Source organism: Uloborus diversus, chromosome 5 (assembly GCF_026930045.1).
Source record: "Uloborus diversus isolate 005 chromosome 5, Udiv.v.3.1, whole genome shotgun sequence".
Taxonomy (NCBI): Eukaryota; Metazoa; Arthropoda; class Arachnida; order Araneae; family Uloboridae; genus Uloborus; species Uloborus diversus.
Window position 1 is genome coordinate 85,304,973 of NC_072735.1, and position 19,817 is coordinate 85,324,789.

The 19,817-nt window shown below is 32.9% G+C and overlaps 1 protein-coding gene across 1 annotated transcript in view; it reads left to right on the forward strand.

Moving 5' to 3' along the window:
* The window catches only part of LOC129222747 (calcyphosin-like protein), a 42,631-nt gene that overhangs the window by 21,015 nt on the left and 1,799 nt on the right, over window positions 1-19,817 (forward strand). Inside the window, exons 2-3 of the mRNA XM_054857278.1 lie at window positions 4,066-4,243; window positions 17,342-17,551. Coding sequence (XP_054713253.1) covers window positions 4,079-4,243; window positions 17,342-17,551 — 375 coding nt within the window. The 5' untranslated portion in view covers window positions 4,066-4,078. The remainder of the gene's footprint in view (window positions 1-4,065; window positions 4,244-17,341; window positions 17,552-19,817) is intronic.

Below are 19,817 nucleotides of genomic sequence, written 5' to 3' on the forward strand. Positions count from 1 at the left end.
AAAAGTAAGTCAACCACCAAAATAAATATGTGAATGAAATGAGAATAATTATAATGGGATCGTTTCCGAAATTTTAAAAGTATTTTTTTTTCTAAAAGAGCATGCTTAAAAACATAGGATTTGACCATTTTTAAAATAATTTGACAGAGTTTACTATTTAAAAAAATTTAAATCGGTGCGCAGACTCAATTTCATTTTTACGCTTCTGCGCATGACATCCCAATTGATGAACTGCCATTCACTATTGCCATTAGCGCAGAGCGCAACACTTCATTTACTTCTTTATTCTCGTGTACTGGTAAAAATACGGTTGATAGCAAACGTAGAACGCAATAATTAATGGGGTCCTTTCCAAAATTTTGAAAAACATTTTTGAATTCTTAATTATCATAACGTGGAAACGTGGTAGAAAATTGCGCCAAAGAGCAGCATTTGTGACGTCATCAAGACCACGCCTTGTTTGAAAAATCGGACATTAAAATTAATTAATTATTAAATTAGGCAAATCCATAAACAGCACAAAAACTTCCATTAATTTTCTTTTCGCACAATTTCAAACAATCACCAAATTTTACTACTTATTTCGGAAACATTTTGGATGAAACTGTTTAGCGCCGTTTTATGGCGACCAAAAGTATCTCAGCATCTGACGACAATATCTCTGTAACGAAAATTAATATCATACCGTTTTACAAAGTAAGGAGAAGAAGCATTATCGAAGGTATCAAGAAACGATTCCCGCTTTGGTAACATTTTAAATCGCACCAAGAGCCCACAATAATTGAAATTTCTCAAAATAACTAAAGCAAGTATAAGGAGATACGGGCCGCCACATTTTTTTTAACACTTCGTATTTCAATAGGTATACAAAGAAGGTTTTAGACTCCATGTTAAGAGCCATTGTCTGTAAGGATCAGGCAGATTGTGATTGTTGGGATTTTTAATTTTCTTTATTTTCACATAGGTTGTTCCTAATCATGAATGTAATGTAAATCCGAAATTTGAGCTTTGTCTGACTCACCGTTTTTGAGAAAACAATTTTTTTTGTTTAGGGGGCGTGGCACATTTTTGCTGGTTTTTCAAATTTGCAGATTTTAATGTGCTTGTTGCTTGAAGCGTCCTTATAATGACATGGATTTTTTAATTCCATATTACTATATGGTCTTGTTAGATACTGTTACAGTTGTCAAATCGGTTACACTACGAGGGCGACGCCCACAAACTCCGATTAAAAATGACCGAAAATGAATTTTTTTCTATATTCAAGACCAATTTTCTCGAATCGCCTTCATGATGACACCAACATTTTTAGATCATTTTCTAGCCACACTTACATACATCAAAAATATGTATCAAAATCGGTGTCACTATAAGGGCGCCAGAAGATATTGGAACTTTTATTCGATAAATTTCACAAAAACACAAATATTTAAAATCTAACTACAACTGTCGCCCTCATAGCAAAGATCTGATACTAAATTAGGTTGATAACCAACATGTTTGTCTAACATTTGCACGAAAAAAATCGGTGTCACTCCTATTATTTTTGGAAATGTGATCGTTCGAAGTTAGTACGTTATGGCGTTTTTATAATATTTATTTATTTAATCTTTTCACCCCCAGGTAGTTTTTTGAACATATTTATTTTTAATTTAATACAAAAAAGTGTATCTTTTAACATAAACAGCTTTGGGCAGTAAGTGCGTCTTTTTCTTGAATAGAAAATGCCCGTTTTGATATAGGTACAGGCGGATGTATTGTGCATAATATGTCTAGATTATCATAGCAATACTCATCTTGCTTTTTCGGCCAAACAAATCTATTTATTCCAATTGTTCTTGGCATACATTTAACCTCAACTTTCAAATGGATTTTATACGAAAGATGTATAGAGAGAAGCTCTTACAAACATCTTATATAAATGCTTCAAATTTTCAATTAATAAATACCCCTACATTGCCACAAGTTCAATTTAATGAAATTGGATGGGCCCTATCTTTACGAGCTCAGTTCAAGTTCACTTCAAAGCAGAAGCAATATTTATAAGAACAATTTACGATTGGTGAAAATACTATGAAAAAACAACATCCCTGTCAAGTTGCACACTTAAATGAGAAATGCAGTTCGTAACGGGGAAAAAACTGTTCGTTGCTTCAGAGTATTGTACTATGAACCAAATCCTATCCCTTTTTTTTTTCGATGGAAGAAACAAAAAAAAAAAAAAAAAAAAAAACGAATGCATTCTCAATGCATCAAATGAGAATATTGAAGAAAGCGAACATTCAGAATCTGAAACTGAATTTGAGGTAACTTAGACCAAAACGAAGAAAACATTAAGAATCAAATCAACCAATTTCAGAAAGACGGTCATCTTTTATTGAAAACTGCTAATTTTGTAGCACTAAAGCATGGGAAAACATGGTATTCCAGAAAAATAGTAGAAGTTGACCATTTGCAAGTTTAGGTCAAATGCATGTCAAGAACAATTGGAATAAATAAATTTGTTTGGCCGGAAAGACAAGAAGAGTATTGGTATAATAATCTAGACATGTTATGCACAATAGATCCATCTGGTACTTATATCAAAACGGGCATTTTCTATTCAAGAAAAATACTCTCTTGCTGCCCAAAGCTGTTTATGTTATAAGGTAAACTTCTTTGTATTAAATTAAAAATAAATATGTTCAAAAAAAAAAAAAAAAAAAAATCTGGGTGTGAAAATATTAAATAAATAAACATAAAAAAAACGCTATAACGTACTAACTTGGAACGATTATATTTCCAAAAATAATAGGAGTGACACTGATTTTTTGTGTGCAAATGTTAGACAAACATGTTGGTTATCAACCTAATGAAGTATCAGATCTCTGCTATGAGGGCGACAGTTGTGATTAGATTCTAAATATTTGTGTTTTTGTGAAATTTATCGAATAAAAGTTCCAATATCTTCTTTCGTCCTTATATTGACACCGATTTTGATATATATTTTTGATGTATGTAAATGTGGCTAGAAAATGATCTAAAAATGTTGGTGTCATCATGAAGGCGCTTTGAGAAAATTGGCCTTGAATATAGAAAAAATTTCATTTTCGGTCATTTTTAAACAGAGTTTGTGGGCGTCGCCCTCGTAGTGTCACCGATTTGACAGCTGTAACAGTATCTAACAAGATCTTATTGAAATATGGAATTAAAAAATCCATGTCATTATAAGGACGCTTCAAGCAACAAGCACATTAAAATCTGCAAATTTGAAAAACCAGCAAAAATGTGCCACGCCCCCTAAACAAAAAAAAATGTTTTCTCAAAAACGGTGAGTCAGACAAAGCTCAAATTTCGGATTTACATTACATTCATGATAAGGAACAACATATGTGAAAAAAAAAATTAAAATGTCAACAATCACAAATGTTCAAAACTGCCTGATTCTTACAGACAATGGCTCTTGAAAAAAAGTATAACCAGATAAACCTTTTTAAATACATGAAATTAATTTCATATTTTGTAAATTCTTCAAAATCTTATGCTTAAATGTAGTGCTTTCGTTTCTAAATCAATACTATTTTGTTTTTTATACTGATTGCTACTATAGTTTTATGAGTAAGGAAGAAGCTCGATTTTTAATCATGTCAAAAAGGTGTGTTTTGAATTCTTTCACTTAAAGCAGAAAACAAATGCAAGTAACGATTGTTTCTCATAATTATTACTGACACATGCAAGGCCGGGTATTTTTGCCAGTAATAGATATAAGTTGAAAGTAAAGCATTCGAATAGTTACATTATTTTTGTAATACAAATTTTATTTTAAATCATCATAAAACTAAGTGATTTTCTTAATCCTTATTATGCGTCTTACAAAGTACATATCGTCGCCTCAGAGCAAAAATAAGACATCTAATCCCAGGAATAACACAAAAATATCCTACTGTTGCTCTGAGGTGACGATACTAAATCTATTACGGAAAACCGTCCTATAACCATTGAAAAGTTAATAACTTTGAAAGTTACATGGAAATTTATGTTCGGACGCAATATTTTTGGTAGTAGTTTGTAATCTATGTCTTGCAGGGTGTTCCGTCGCATGGATGACAACAACAGCGGAGATCTGAATTTGGAAGAGTTTACGAAGGGCATCCGGGACACTGGGCTCGATATTTCTGACGAAGACGCCAAGAAGCTTTTCGAACAGTTCGACAAAGATGGGTCCGGCAGCGTCCGGTACGAAGAATTCCTGAGAGCAGTTAGGGTGAGTGAGCGAAAGGTTGATTTTTATCATCTGAGTTGTTTAATCCACGTAGTTTATCAGTCTATATACAGGGCGATTCGGAACTAAGTGTTCAAGCAAGAATAACAAGCAAGAATTTTGTAAGAACGTATAGCCTTAAACACAATATTGAGGCGCTACATACACACAAACCCTGACGGATGTAGAAGGGTCACAAATTTACAGCACAAAGACGATTTTATACAATATTTTAGTTTTTAAAAAAGGTTTGATAGGGTTGTGAATCGATGAAAATTTATATTAACACATGCTGTCATCGATGTGTGTTAGTGTGTCAACATAAATTTATGCTAAATATCCAGTCATTATCTACAAACATATCTTTATATATTAATAGGCAAGCCGTTTTCTTTCGGTGCCGATTCCTCCTCTGTTTGTGAACCGATTTCCTTCATTCTTTTTTTGTTCGGTAGCTATTGCCGAGTTTTAGTGTCATCAATAAAATTTTTTGAAATCGGACGCTAATTAAAGGAGATATTAATAAAAAACGCATTTTTGTCCTAAATTGCTCTTTCTACGCGAAGGGATGATCCAATTTTTTCTAATTTGATATGGTTGGAAAGGTCTTTAAAAAATACTCCTAACGAAAAAATTGTCAGGGCGCCCAAGGTCCAATAACCTAAATCCACTAGAAAAAAAGTTATAAGAGTTTTTTAGTTAGCGAAACTCAAAAATTTTAATTTTATCTCTTTTCCATTGTTGAAATTCATTGTTGGAAGCGTAAAACATTAAGTTTTAATTGGTTTTTTAAACAGCTCTTTCTACATGAAAAATGCATTTTAGCGCTTCGAGCTTGGTATGGTTGGAAAGCTCGTGCAAAATACTATAAAACACGTTCTACCCGGTAAACCGTTCGAAAATGCCAATCCGCTAAAATGGCTAGAAAACGCGCTAGAAGCAATTAAAAGTTAGTGAAAATTCCTTTTTATTTGCTTTTTCACGCGACATAGTTAGCGTGAAGAAATTGCTGGATAATATTGTGGTGTTGCCAATTCTCGCTTGAGCATAGAGAAATGAAATACTTGCATTTGTTTTTATTATTGAGGCTTTTTGGGTAACTACGGGCATTTAAAATATTTTCATTTTGATTATGTTTTCGCGATTTTAATATTTAAATAAATCATTTTACGGATATCGGGTTCATACCTCGTTTCGACTCTAGTTATTGTGCTACACTCTGGCTGGGAGCATGCTCCTATCTATTTTCATTTCACTATTTTCTTTTTAAATTTCTTATCAACATTTTATCATTGTCTTAATTTTATTTTATTTTTATTCATTCAAATAGCCTAGAAATCCCCCACGGGGGAAAAAAAGTATAAAACTTTAAAAAAATATGTAGGAAGCGAAAAAAAATAATACTTAAACTTATTTAAATAAAGAAGAACTTTAGTTGAAATTTACTTTGAAGAGCCTTCGGCTAACCATTATGGTACTCCCGTTAGAGGAAGCCACATCTCTCGTACATCCATGCAACCATCTTCTGCGCCAAAATAAAGCCATGGCCCCAACCGGGGAACTATCAACATACCACACCAGAGGATAAGGGGCAGGGCCCCAGGTGCCTCAAGCAACGAACTTATATTTCCGTGGCATTTTACGGAGTGAGGGACGGCTTTCAGTTCCAGATCCCAATGATACCTGCATTCGCTATCACCACAAACAGATCACAAGGTGAAACTTTTGATAAAATTGGCGCATTATTTTGACGTCCAGTGTTTTCGCGTGGACAATGGTGTTGTTTAATTCAGTCAAAAGTGGTACTTTTTGTCACTGAAATTGATAGAATAAGCAAAAAAAAAGAAAAAAAATAACAAGGCCCCCAGAAAATACTTTCATTTTCCTAACAGTTATTTTTTGATTAGTTTTTTAAATGTCACATTTTTCAAACAAGGCGTGATTTTGATGACGTCACAAATGATGCTCTTTGGCGCATCTTTCTACCACGTTTCCACGTTATGATAATCAAGAAGCGAATTAAAATTGCGCTCTACGCTTGCTATCAACCATATCGTTGCCAATCCATATGAGTAAAGATACGTATAAAATATTTTGCTGTGTGAATGGCAACATTGAATGGCATTTCATCATTTGTGATGTCATCGTCAGAAGCGTAAACAATGAAAGCACACCGATTTAAGTAATTTTTAATAAATATTAAACTTAAACAAATTATTTAAAAATGGTAAGATCCTATGTTTTTAATCATGCTCATTCAGAAAAAAAATACTTTTAAAATTTTATAAACGACCCCATTACTTGTGTACGTGAGTAGAGTTCGTTCATTTGACTGTTGGAAATTTTAATTTAACGGCAAGATCATGCCTACTTACAAAGAATATTGTTTGTACTGAAGTTTTACGTATTAAGGGAGTTTTGCAGCATCATTTCATTCAGAACGACTTCTGTAATGGGGTTGTTTCCTTCAGTCAAAAGTAGTACTTTTTGTCACTGAAATCGACAGAATGAGCAAAAAAATAAATAAATAAATAAATAAATTATTAAATAAATAAAATAAAATAATAAAAATAACATGGTCTTTGGCGCATCTTTCTATCGCGTTTCCATGTTATGATGATCAGGACGAGAATTTAAATTGTGCTCTACGCTTGCTATCAACCATATCGTTGCCAATACATGTGAGTAAAGATGCGAATTAAATATTTTGCTCTGTGAATGGCAACACTGAATGACATTTCATTATTTGTGATGTCATCGGCAGAAGCGTAAGTAATGAAAGCCGATTTAAGTAATTTTTTAAAAATATTAAATTTAAACAGATTATTTAAAAAAATGATTAGATCCCATGTTTTTAATCATGCTCTTTCAGAAAAAAAATACTTTTAAAATTTTGGAAACGACTCCATTGTGAAATTGACAAACTTTATCCATTTTGGCACCAATGCCAAGGCGAGAAATATTTTTCTTTTGCATTCTTAAAAAAGGAGTAAAGAAATGTCTATTTGCAAGGAACTGACTACGAATCAAGTCCCTCTTTAAGGTGGGGTTCGTTAAATTTTAACCGTTCGTGACAAGGCGGAGGAAATAAATGACAAGAGGAACGGGGAGAATGAGACATCAAGCTATTTTTGAAGAACGTCTATGAAAAACAGTGTGATATGTGGCAAAGGGAAGAGGGTTTATGGTGAAGTGTGAAACTTTGCGACAAAGGGGAGAAAGATCAAAAGTTTTGAAAAAGTGCATTTGTCAGTTTTCCCCTAAACCGCAAACAAATAACAAACACGATTCTTTTAAAAACAGCACTTTAATTGCGACGCCCAGTGTTTTTGAATGGACAATTTTGTAATGTAGCAAGTAGGATTCATTCATTTGACTGTTTGGAAGTTAATAATTCTAACGGCAGAGATCAAGGCAACTTACTCAATAATATTAAACTTATTAAAAGAAGCATTGTTCATGCAGAAGTTTTACGTATAATCTGAGTTTTGCAGGATCATTTCATTCGGGAAGATTTCGATAATTGTTAAATTGGCAGGCGCTCCTCATCTATTGGCGTCAAATTTTTGGCACCAATTGCAGCTCGAGAAATGTTTTTACTTGAAAACATTTGAAAACAAAGAGTAGGGAAATTTATATTTGCACACGGTTGCCACAAAATAGGGGCTGTCCACGAATAAAGTCCCGCTTTAAGGTGGGGTTCTCGAAATAGTAACAGTTTGTGACAAGGGAGAGGAAAGACATGACAAGAGGAGCATACAATGGGGAAAATGTGACAACAAGCTTTTTTTAATAGGAACGTTTATGGAAAACAGCGCAACATGTGACTAAGGGAAGAAGTGCAAAATTTGTGACAAAAAGGGGAGAGGGTCGAAAGTGTTGAAAGGTGTGACATCAGTTATGCACCGCGCTTAACCATAATAAAATCTCAAAGACGACCTTTTTTTTTTTGTACTTTGTTTGCGAAGTCCAGTGTTTTCGAATGGACAGTTATATGTTGCCACGAGTTGAGTTCGTTCATTTCATACTTGGAAATTTATATTTCCAATGACGATATCAAAGCAAATTACTCAATAATAGTAGAAGTTTTATAAGTAATATTGTTCAAGCAGAAGTTTTACGTATAAACTGAGTTTTGCAGCTTCATTCCTTTCTAAAATTGGATGATTGGCGATTTTTATCCATTGGCGTGAAATTTTTTGTTTCCAATGCCAGCGCGAAAAATGTTTTTCCTTTGCATACGTAAACAAAGAGTAGGGAAATGTTTATTTGCATAAGGTAAGCACAAAACAACATGGTATCCAAAGTAAAATTATTCAAGCCAGGAATTTGACGACCACACCAATTTCTTGATGGGGTTGTTTTCTTCAATTAAAAGTACTACTTTTATTCAATGAAATTGATAGAATAAGCAAAAGAAATAACGTGGAGCCAGAAAAAACTTTTATTTCCCCGACAGTTATTTTTTATTATTTTTTTAAATGTTTGATTTTGGAAATAAAGCGAGGTCTTTATGACGTTACAAGTGACGTACTTTGGCGCGCTACTCCATAGCCGAGCAAAATTTTTACACTTTGCTGTCAACCATGTTTTCAGGTTATGATAATTTGCGTTATGGGCTAATGACATCAGTGAATGGCATTTCATCGCTTTTGATGAAATGAATTTCAATCTGCACATCGATTAAAATAATAATTAAAAAATATTAAATGTTTTCAAATTATTTAAAAATGGTTAAAACCTTTGTTTTGAAGCATGCTCTTTCAGAAAAAAAAATACGTTTTAAAATTTCGGAAACAACCCCATTACCGAAATATTCCCTTTCATCCATTTATTTTGAGATTAACAGACAAAAAGCAAAATTGAAATAAATTATTACTGTTTGTTATTTTGTGTACATATAAAAATTGTATGCTTACAGATATGCAGTAAACATGAGTAAGAGTAGAAATAAAAATATTGGAAATAGTTAAATTCATTCAAGTTTTCTCAAATATTCATTTATGAATATGGTCGAGTTTCGACCACTGGGCGAACACTAGTATTAGTTAATTGTGTAAGAAACTAAAGTTTGTTTCAAAATTACAAATTGCTTTCACGTTGTTAGCAATTTTAAATGAGTTGATACCAAATGAAAATTTAATATGATTTGCGTCATTACTGTATCTTTTTTTTCTGTTATTCTTTTGAAGCCTCAACTAAAGTTTGAGCCTTAAAATTACAAATTGCTTTCACGTTGTTAGCAATTTTAAATGAGTTGATACTAAATGAAAATTTAATATGATTTGCGTCATTACTACATTTTTTTGTTAATTTTTTAAAGCCTCTGAATTTTTAAATTTTCGTTGATATTGTAAGTATTGTCAACTATTATTTCGTAACTATTTCTTATTTTTTGGTATCCCATCATTACACTAAAAAAATTAATGTGCATCAAAATCTTGTAGCAAAAAAAAAAAAAAAACTGGTGCAAATTTACAGAATACTTAGGATATGAATCAGTTTTACTATAACTTGAAGCATATTTGAAAATGTTAAAAATATTTTAGGTGCATGATTTACCCAAATTCAAACTTGACTGTACTGACCCATTCATAAATTATTCAAAAGCTCCACGTGTAACTAGAATATTGCTTTGTCATCGATGCCTACATTATCATTGCTACGCATGTATTAGAGTTACAGGCCGAAACTTTATGCAAAGGCTTTAAACCTTTCTTAAAAACAAAACTGTTGTGTAAAATAGTCTTTGTGTTGTAAAGTTGGGCTCTGTTTCACACCCTTCAGTGTCTGGCTTTGTGTGCATGTAACGCTACAGCATTGCGTTTGCAACCATGCGCTCCTATGTAGTTCCTACATTTTATCAATGGAGAAAAACAATGAATATAGTCCTGAGAATAAATCACTTGTGTTTTTAGTTCGTTTACACGGTCAGAAAACGCACTAATTGTCATTGACCTCGTAAATAAAGTGTTCATAATTAATGGAAGAACGTTGTATGTTGCAAACTTGCCTTGGAGCTTCCTTGCAATAGGAAGTGAGTAGGTAATTGAACGGAAAAACGTCGTATCTTGCTCTCAGTGGCCTGTTTCGTATATTGTACTAAGCAGATACGTTTTTTATGGCTGTACTGAAAAGTTGATGTTTTCAACATGCAACGTTTTTCCCGCTACCCATTCAATTAGTGGTTATTCCCACTGTGCAATTGACCAGGTTGACCAGGAGCATAACCACATATCTTTTCGGAGTGTGAGTCGCATAACTAATCAGTCCTTAACCTAGATACATATTTTCACCTGCTTTTGTGGCATTTGATTTTCTAGGCACCATTACTTTTAAAAATTATTATGTCTGCTTTTTAAATTAAAAGTTGTAAGCTTAAGCGCACCATGTTTTGAAGTTTTTTGAATTATTAATTACGTAAAGCTTACGTTTTACATTAGTGTAAGTTTTACTTTTTTCTAATGCTTTTTTTTTACATTGAGGTTGTTTCATATTTCCAAAGTTGACATATTTTAAGGGTATTTGATACTGAGGCGTTCCGTATTGTTGATATGCGTCTCAAAAAAATTGCAGAATTATCCCTGAGCATATTTAATTTACTAAAAGATTTAGTCAATGTTAAAATTAATTTGGAAAACCGCAATTTAAAAAAAAAAATGAAAATAGGAAGCATATTACAAATGAGTTCAAATCAGTGTCTTTAGTGTTAAGAAATTCTTTAGTAAGATATGATATATTAAAAGAAATGTATTTCATAATTACCGTATCTAAACATTTGAAGTTAAGATTAAATGATCAAATAAGTGAAAAAGGAAATAAATAAACAAATGAGTAGAAAGAGGAAAGAAAAAAGGGATATGATATTTTTATCTGCAAAACGCAGACGATAATTCTGAAACGACTGACGAGACTGAATATATATATATATATATATATATATATATATATATATATATATATATATATATATATATATATATATATATATATATATATATATATATATATATATATATATATATATATATATATATATATATATATATATATATATATATATATATATATATATATCAATAATTTACTTTTAATCCGTCACTTGTGATAAAAATTAAAAATTGCCTAAATTTTTTCTTCATAAATGCTGCAAAGTGATTGTGCACCAGGGACTGATCTCTCAAGCTGTATTGTTGAACAGCGCAATATCATTCAGTGTGCTTGAATGACATTCCTAATTCCTATCATCTTTTGCCGTTTTCTCGTTATTTACAACCTAAGCCGACATCATAATTTCTTTTAAACAAATATTGAAGAAATGCTTGGTGCATTTATCTTTTGAACCGCTCTAAACATGGGTCGTCTAAATGAGACAGAAAACGACAACTGCCCAGCATCAAAAAATGAGCTCTGGGGACTGCGCTGTCTCTTTTCGAGAGCAGATGATTCGAATGTTCCAATGTCACGCAGGGGAAACACCGTCGTCTGTCACGTGTTCCCCATCATCATGGCAGAAGCAGGAAAATACGAGCAGAATATTTAAATGGAGGGCCTAGTCGGAAGGAATAATTCACCAATCGTCTGGGTATAAGAGGACACTTTGAATAGAAGCCACTTGCACTATACACAGAGAGCGGACAAAAAAGAAAAAAAAAGTTAATGGCACGTCTGTTCGGGTACAAAGAGTTCATGTCCGTGGTTAAAAAAAATCATGTCTGACTTTGTTTCCTTTTCAAAGCACTCCACCGGAATTCACATGTTGATCATTTTGTACTTGTATGTTTCAATTTCATTTTATTAGTGACGCAAGACACTTATTGATAAATTTGCGGGTTATCGCTCCCTTCTTGCCAGTGCCCCACTAACTCAAAAGGAGGCCCTAGACCTACAATAATTTGGAGGCCCCCCGAAGACTTTGTAGCGGAACGCAGTGGTTGATTTACAGGTTTGGGACCTGTCGGAATGCAGAATGAATAAAAATTCTTCTTTAAGAAAGTTTTTTTTTCGGTTGACAGGTCATTGCTTCATTATTACTAGCTGCGTCGCCCGTCTTCGCATATTCTACCTCGAAAATAAAAGTTATGTCAAGTGACGCGTGTTCAACAATCAGGTTTGAACGAAAAAAAAAAAAAAAACAGCGAAGTTTCGTGGCAGATTGCGCAAAAAAAAAAAAAAAAAAAAAACAAAAAGTAAACATTTTAAATTCCCCAATTACAGGAAAAGCCTTTAAAACAAAAACCAGAGTTTTATTTGTGCATATTCCAAAGAAAAAAAATGTCAACAGATCTTTCTTCTCAATGATTTTCTTCACGCTACAAATTTAAATAAAACCATTGTTACGGAAAGTTGAGATGAAGCACTGAATAATAATTTGAACGGAGGAAAGCCTTCGAAAAATAGGGATTTTATGCCGAAATCTAAGTGTTATAATTAATATAGTTTTTAATTGATATCTCCGCTAATTATTATCGATTGATTATGTTAAATAGCCAAACATATAGATGGGAAGATTACGAATCCATCGATACCTGGTTCGATGGTCAGTTCACTGTCGTTCGGGTGAAGTAACTTGAACATGGATACATACATAGATACATAGGTACATATGTTCAGTTTTTAATTATATAAGATTATTTTAAAAATACACTTATTTTCTTATAGTTGTAATAATATGCATAATTCTTCAAGTAATTTGGGTCCTCTTAGGAAGATGGATCCCCGGCCCAAGCCTAGTCCTTCTGTGCGGTGATCAGACCCTGCTTTTCGCTATTACCCGCCATTTCCCAGAAGCTTCAAGTATAGTTCCATACGGGTCACATCTCTGTCCGTACTTGTTCACTATCTTACATAAATCATAACAGTTAAGCAGGTGCGAGTTCAGTAATACGCTCAAAAGAACAATATATTCTGGTGATTAAAGTTTTTTGGCTTTGCTAATCTTGCTGGAACGAAGCGAAAACTACAAAAAATTTGCTATAGTGCGAATATCTCAAGTATCAAAATGTCTCCCCTCATCAGGAGCCCAATTTAACTTCATAGACTTTTGTTCAATAAGTGCAAAATTATTATGCAACAAACTTGTATGACAGTGTTATTTCAGTTTTTTTAAATGCATTGAAAACTACAGTATTTGATTTATTTTGGCCTGTGCTTAAAATTTGAAACACCGATTAGAAAATTCATTCTGTCTTTTCTACGTCATATTTTTATAACGATTTCATTGACTGCTCTGACACTATCATTAGATATTTATAATATACTGCTATGGGCAGGTAAAGGGCTTTTTTTTTTTCCAACTTTTTGAATTTTCGTCATAAAGGGGTTGTTTCCTTCAGTCAAAAGTACTAATTTTAGTCACTAAAATTTGTAGAATAAGCAAAAAAATAAAAAATAATAACATGGAGCAAGGAAAAAAAAAACTTTAATTTTCCCAACACTTCATTTTTAATTATTTTTTTTTAAATGTTCGATTTGAAAATAAAGCGTGGTCTTTATGACGTCACAAATGGAGTACTTTGGCGCTTCTGTCTACCGCGTTTCCACGTTATGATAATCAAGAAGCGAATTAAACATTGCGCTCTACGCTTGCTATCAACCATATCGTTGCCAGTTCACAAGAGTAAAGATGCGAAATAAATATTGCGCTCTGCCCATGGCAACAATGAGTGACATTTCACCATTTGTGATGTCATGTGCAGAAGCGTAAACAATGAAATAGCACCGTTAAAAATATTAAACTTTGTCAAAATGTTTAAAAAAATGGTGAACTATGTTTTTAAGCATGCTCTTTCAGAAAAAACACTTTTAAAATTTTGAAAACTACCTCATTATATTGTACTTATTTTATTGGGTTTGTTCTGAAAAAAAAGGCGGGAATAAAACGTCTAGCACATTTCCCTACTGCTAGAATTGAATACGAAACGCATTTCTTCAAATATCTCGAAAAATCATTTCTACAGATAATGCCGTTTACCTGTCCACGGTAACATAATAAGATAACATTATGGTGTATTGATCTGACTGTCTTAGCTAGATTGGTGACTTGTTTTATACTATATTATGGCTTTGGAGCGCAAAACCGATTTAAATTTTGTTCTCGTTACGTCAGGTTTTTAAGGGCTCAAAGCAACTGACTCATAAAGTGTAGGACATTTTTCAAAAATATTGGAATAAAGAAAATTTAGCTAAACAACAGTTGCATGCATTGCACATATACAATACAAAAATAGAAACATTTTCCTATTATTGATGAACACGGAATTATTTTATATCCTCACATAAATAATAGCCGATGATCGAGTAACCCGCTTGTTTCAACAATGAAACTAGCGCCACGGCATGATAATTTGATATGTTTTGGTAATGTTTAACATGCAGGGAAAGGCTTTATTGTGACAAGGCTTAGTTCGAACCAGTAACTTAACTGTTTTACTGGTAAGAATGTGTCATTTCAGGGGAATGAAGAAATGAAAAAGCGGTCAACTATGAGCACTATCTACTGGAGTTTAGGGTTAATCCTCTGGAGTTAGGGTTAAAATTTCAACCATCAAAATGTCACCAAACAGGCTTCGTTGAAATGTAGAGGAAGAGAAGCAATTTTCACCCGTTATACCTTGACGGGTGACTTTCTAATTCCTTATAGAGTTATTTAATCATTTAATTATCAACCAATTAATTCTATAATACATTAATTCATTTATTTGCTCATTCACCAAGTTATTCACTCATTTAAATTATAAATCATTAATTTTTCAAATTATTAATCAATTTTTGCTCCATTCATTCATTCACAAATTATTCCTTTTTTTCTTTTTTTCTTAAATCAAACAGAAAATATTTTCCTTAAAACATATTTTAGTTTATGTTAGCACTTTGCCCATTATATGGGGCAAAGTGATACTTTCCCATTTTTGTTTGAAAACACAAATTTATTGCTAAAAGTGAAAAATAACACTTTAATATAACTTCTGTTTCAAAATACCTTGTGCTTTATTTACATACTTTAACCGGAAACATTTACACAAATTCTGTTGAGTCGGAATAAGCCGAAGTATATTTAAAACTTCCTTTTTTTTCCTTGAAAATAGCTGAGCAACACCGCAACTACTAGAAATATTAATTCGAAACTTACTTATAGTCAAACAATGATAAAAATGGCAATAAATAAAGGAGGGAAAATGAAATAACTAAAATAAAATAAACAACTAAAAAATACATAAACAAATACAGTTAAAACATAAATTAGCAAGTGTAAATGAACGATCGTATTTTTGTAAAACGGTTTTCTTTATCATATTACTTTCCACGCAGCAAAGCATCAATACAGGTTCTGTTTCGGATCTTTTCATACACAACGCGGCACTTCTGTAGCGTATGGGATTCTTGCCTACTCGAATAGCATGTAGTAATACTTGGAATCGCGTTTTTTTTTTTTTTTTTTTTAAATAAAAATCATGATTGGGGTTCGCTGGGAAAACTATTATTTTTGATGCAAAAACTTAGCTTTAGAAATGAGAAACATAATAACCTTACTTTCAAGTGTTTTTAATCATTTATTAAATATTTTTCCGACTTTTTTGGGGGGGTACACTGCACAAAAAAAGTCATACTTGATTTTTTTTTTAAAGTTTTTGTGTAAAATGCGCAGGAACCAAATTATAGTAACACCAAGCACTATCCTTTGTACCCAGTAAATTTGTACCATTTTTTGATGCAACAAACCGCATTTTTTTTAGTGTAGAAAATATAAAGTTCTTCTCACGGTTTAAACCCCCCTCCGCCTACTATTTTTTTTTAATTTTAGAGAAAGTAATCCAAATATGAAAATAGCTACACCCAGCCCTATCGGGTCCCTTAGAATTTTACCTACCATTTTTTGAACCATGAAATATCACTGTAAAATGAACGTTAAAATTTCTTTTTATTTTTTTCCTTCTCTTGCATTTAGTCCTTTTTTTTGGTTGGGCTGATTTATCTTCTGATTGTCGTATTCTTCCCCAATAATTTTTGTAATTCTTCTGTCGTTTATTTTTCGGCCATTTTAATGTTTTTAATGCTCTTCAGATTTATTCTACTCGCTCTTTTCTCTCTTCTCTCTCTCTCTCTCTCTCTCTCTCTCTCTCTCTCTCTCTCTCTCTATATATATATATATATATATATATATATATATATATATATTTATATATATATATATATATATATATATATATATATATATATATATATATATATATATATATATATATATATATATATATATATATATATATATATATATATATATATATATATTTATTTATTTATTTATTTATTTTAAAATTAAGTCAGCAAACTAAATTTACGGCTGAACTTAAAAGCTGGCTTAGCTTTATGGGTATTGTGGTTTAGAAACTTGCCACATAACTCAGGTTTTTAATATTGTATTTTAGTTTTATACTAGAAAATCGCCCGTCAAGGTATGACGAGTGAAAATTGCTTCTACATTTGAACGAAGCAATTGTCTGATGATATTTTGAAGAGTTGAAATTGTAACTCTAACTCCAGTGATTTAACCCTAAACTCCGGTAGATGGCGTTCATTGTTGACCACTTTTTCGTTTATTCATTCTTCTAAAATGACAGTCTTACCACTAAAACACTTAAGTTACCAAATCCAGTTGAGCCTCGTCAAAATAAAGCATTTTCCTGCATGTTAAACATTACCAAATAATAATACCAACTTATCACTCTATGGCGCGAGTTTCATTGTTGATGACGTGAGCGTTACTCGATCAATGAATTCGCTATTATATGTATGAGGATTCAGTATTCTAATATTGATTCAAGTCTTTCGTTTAAAAGCGTGTTTAAGAGGTTTTTCTTTTTTCTTTCCTTTTTTTTTTTTTTTTTTTTGCCTTATAATTATTTTCCATTTAAACAAAAATTATTATAAATAATTTTCATCTTTTTCTGTCTTTTTAAGGTCTGTTCTTTTGTATGAATGTTTTTTTTTTTTTTTCCAGTTCTCATTAAATTATCTCAGTCTCAGTACATTTTTGCGAACTTTTTTACGTCACAGTCCGATTATTTCCTAAATAAAACTTCCAATCCTTTCTTGTTGCAGCCTAAAATGTCTGCGAGTCGGCTCCTGCTGGTCGAGAAGGCGTTCGAGAAAATGGACAAAACCGGAGACGGGCGAATCACGTACGAGGATTTGCGCGGCATCTACTCCGTACAACGGCACCCCGAGTACCTCAACGGACAGCTCTCAGAGAAGCAGCTCCTCAACAAGTTCCTCAGGAATTTTGAGGAGAACGGGGTCGTCGACGGAGTGGTGAGATCCCTTACTCCAATGAAATAGCAGTAACATAAGAAATTGTTATGAGATTTTGGGGTCTTTAATACCTTGGCTGACAATGCGATTTTTCACAAAATCCTATATTTGCGTCGTAAAATTCTCTAAATCTAGGCAAGAAAACCAAAGAATATATTTTCAACTATTCTTAAAATTTACTCACTTTTTTTTTGTAATTGCTCCGATTTGTTTTATTAATCTCAACAGCAATAAACTAAAGAGATGATATTAAATACGAAAATTTATCTCTTAATAATTGTTTCTTTGGAACAATTTCTTAAAATAAATTATAGCAAAAATGCGCGAACTTAGGTCAACCACACACAGCGGTATAAACTCGAAAACGTCATCAATCAAATATTTCTCCCAAAACTGAAAAAGGCCGTCAAGTACGAATCACGAAGAAAAACAAATGCTACATGTTAGAGATGAAAATCGAATTTGTAGACTTAGTGAACAAAAAATTCAGGCAATGAAAACGCTACCTGCATTTGTCGCACGCTGTGTAGCACGCAGGTAGCGAGCGACACTATTCCGAATTGACAATATGGCGACTGGTTGTTGATGTGTTGAATTTTGATTACTGTCATGTGTTTAGTGACACTCCCAAGGTTAAGACAAATCGATTGACGTAAGTTTTATCAAAATCGGCCAAGGGGTTTAGCTTGTACAACGCCACATAGGAACAAACATACATACATAGACTCATAAACACATTACCCTCCCTTGCGTCGCGCACTGGCAGCCGAGTAAAAAAGAATAATTTTAGTGAAAACAGCAAACGAATCGACCATTTTTTCCGTTTTCTTATAATCATTTGAAATTTTGGACCCAAAACTTTAATGGCGCCTCTCTCCTTCGAAAGACGTTTGGGAGCCTTTTTTACTTCTTTTTACAGAAAAGGAAGCATTGTATTCGTGAAAAAAATTTTACTCAAAAGTCGACCTTAATTTCCATTTTACTCATCCCCAAATGAATACTGAGTTTTTTTTTTTTTTTCCGACTCCATCAGACGTGGATAAGTGCCTAATAACGTATAGACACGCGAAGTATCCGTAATGACGCGATTCCCGAGTTAATTACAACGAATTTTCTCGTGACATCTGTATGTACGTATGTATGTACGTGCGTATGTATGTCGCATAACTCAAGAACTTCATGTCCTAGAAAGTTGAAACTTGGTACGTAAACTTCTAGTCGGGTCTAGTTGTGCACCTCCCCTTTTGGTTGCATTCGGATGTTTCTAAAGGGCTCTTTTGCCCCTTTTTGGGGGGAAATTATTGTTAATTTCGATGTAAAGTCAAGTGGTGTTATAATTTGTCGGATACAATTTGTCGGACTGGTGATATATTGCCAGTTTTTTGGTCGCCAAGTTTTTTCGCCAACTTGGCGATTTTTTTTTTAAATCTGTTTCAATTTGGCCACTGTGGGTGATATTTAGAGAGTAAACTATTGAATCACATTAAACTGCCAGTAATGAGGAAATTGCATTAAATTGGAGTAAAAGGAAGTCATGTGATGCACACATCAGCTATTTTTTGTGGTTATATTGTTTGTCCTAATGTGTACTATCACCCCTTAAAGTTTTCCCAAGAGTTCAGAAACACCCTGTATTTACAAATTTTCAAAGTGGCTACCTTTAGGATTAATACAAAGCTTTAAACGTGTCACAAAATTTTCGACTCTGGGCCGTAACTCACTCACTGACATTTTATCCTATGCCTTGCATAAGGATTTCTTTTGGGATGCCAAAAATTTATGAGGTTTAGCACACACCCTTGTCTCTACGATGGATCAAACAGAACAATCCATTGTGTTCAAATCTGGGGAATACTGTGGCCATTCTTGAGCTCCAATGAAGTCCGGAAAAATGTGATCCAATGACTCCAATCTTGAGTGCTTTTGGGCTGTTCTTGGTGACGTTAAGAGAATTAATTGGGAAGACGTGAGGGATCATTCTAGGAATAGTTCGACACTGAAGCACAACTCAGTACCTGTTCATTAATTTTTGATATGGATAGGGAATTGGGGTGGTTTATGTTTCCTTTGGGACTTAAAAAAAAATATATGTTAATTTTAGGTTATCTTTGGTGACGGTAAGAGATAAAGGCTCCTCTGAAAAACTTGCTGAAACTAAAATTTTAAATACGCAGTTTTAAGCTGTTCTCAATGACGTTAAGGAAATTGGAGGACTTGAGGGTTGAAGGATCTCTCTCGAAATAGTTCGACACTGTAGCCCAACTCA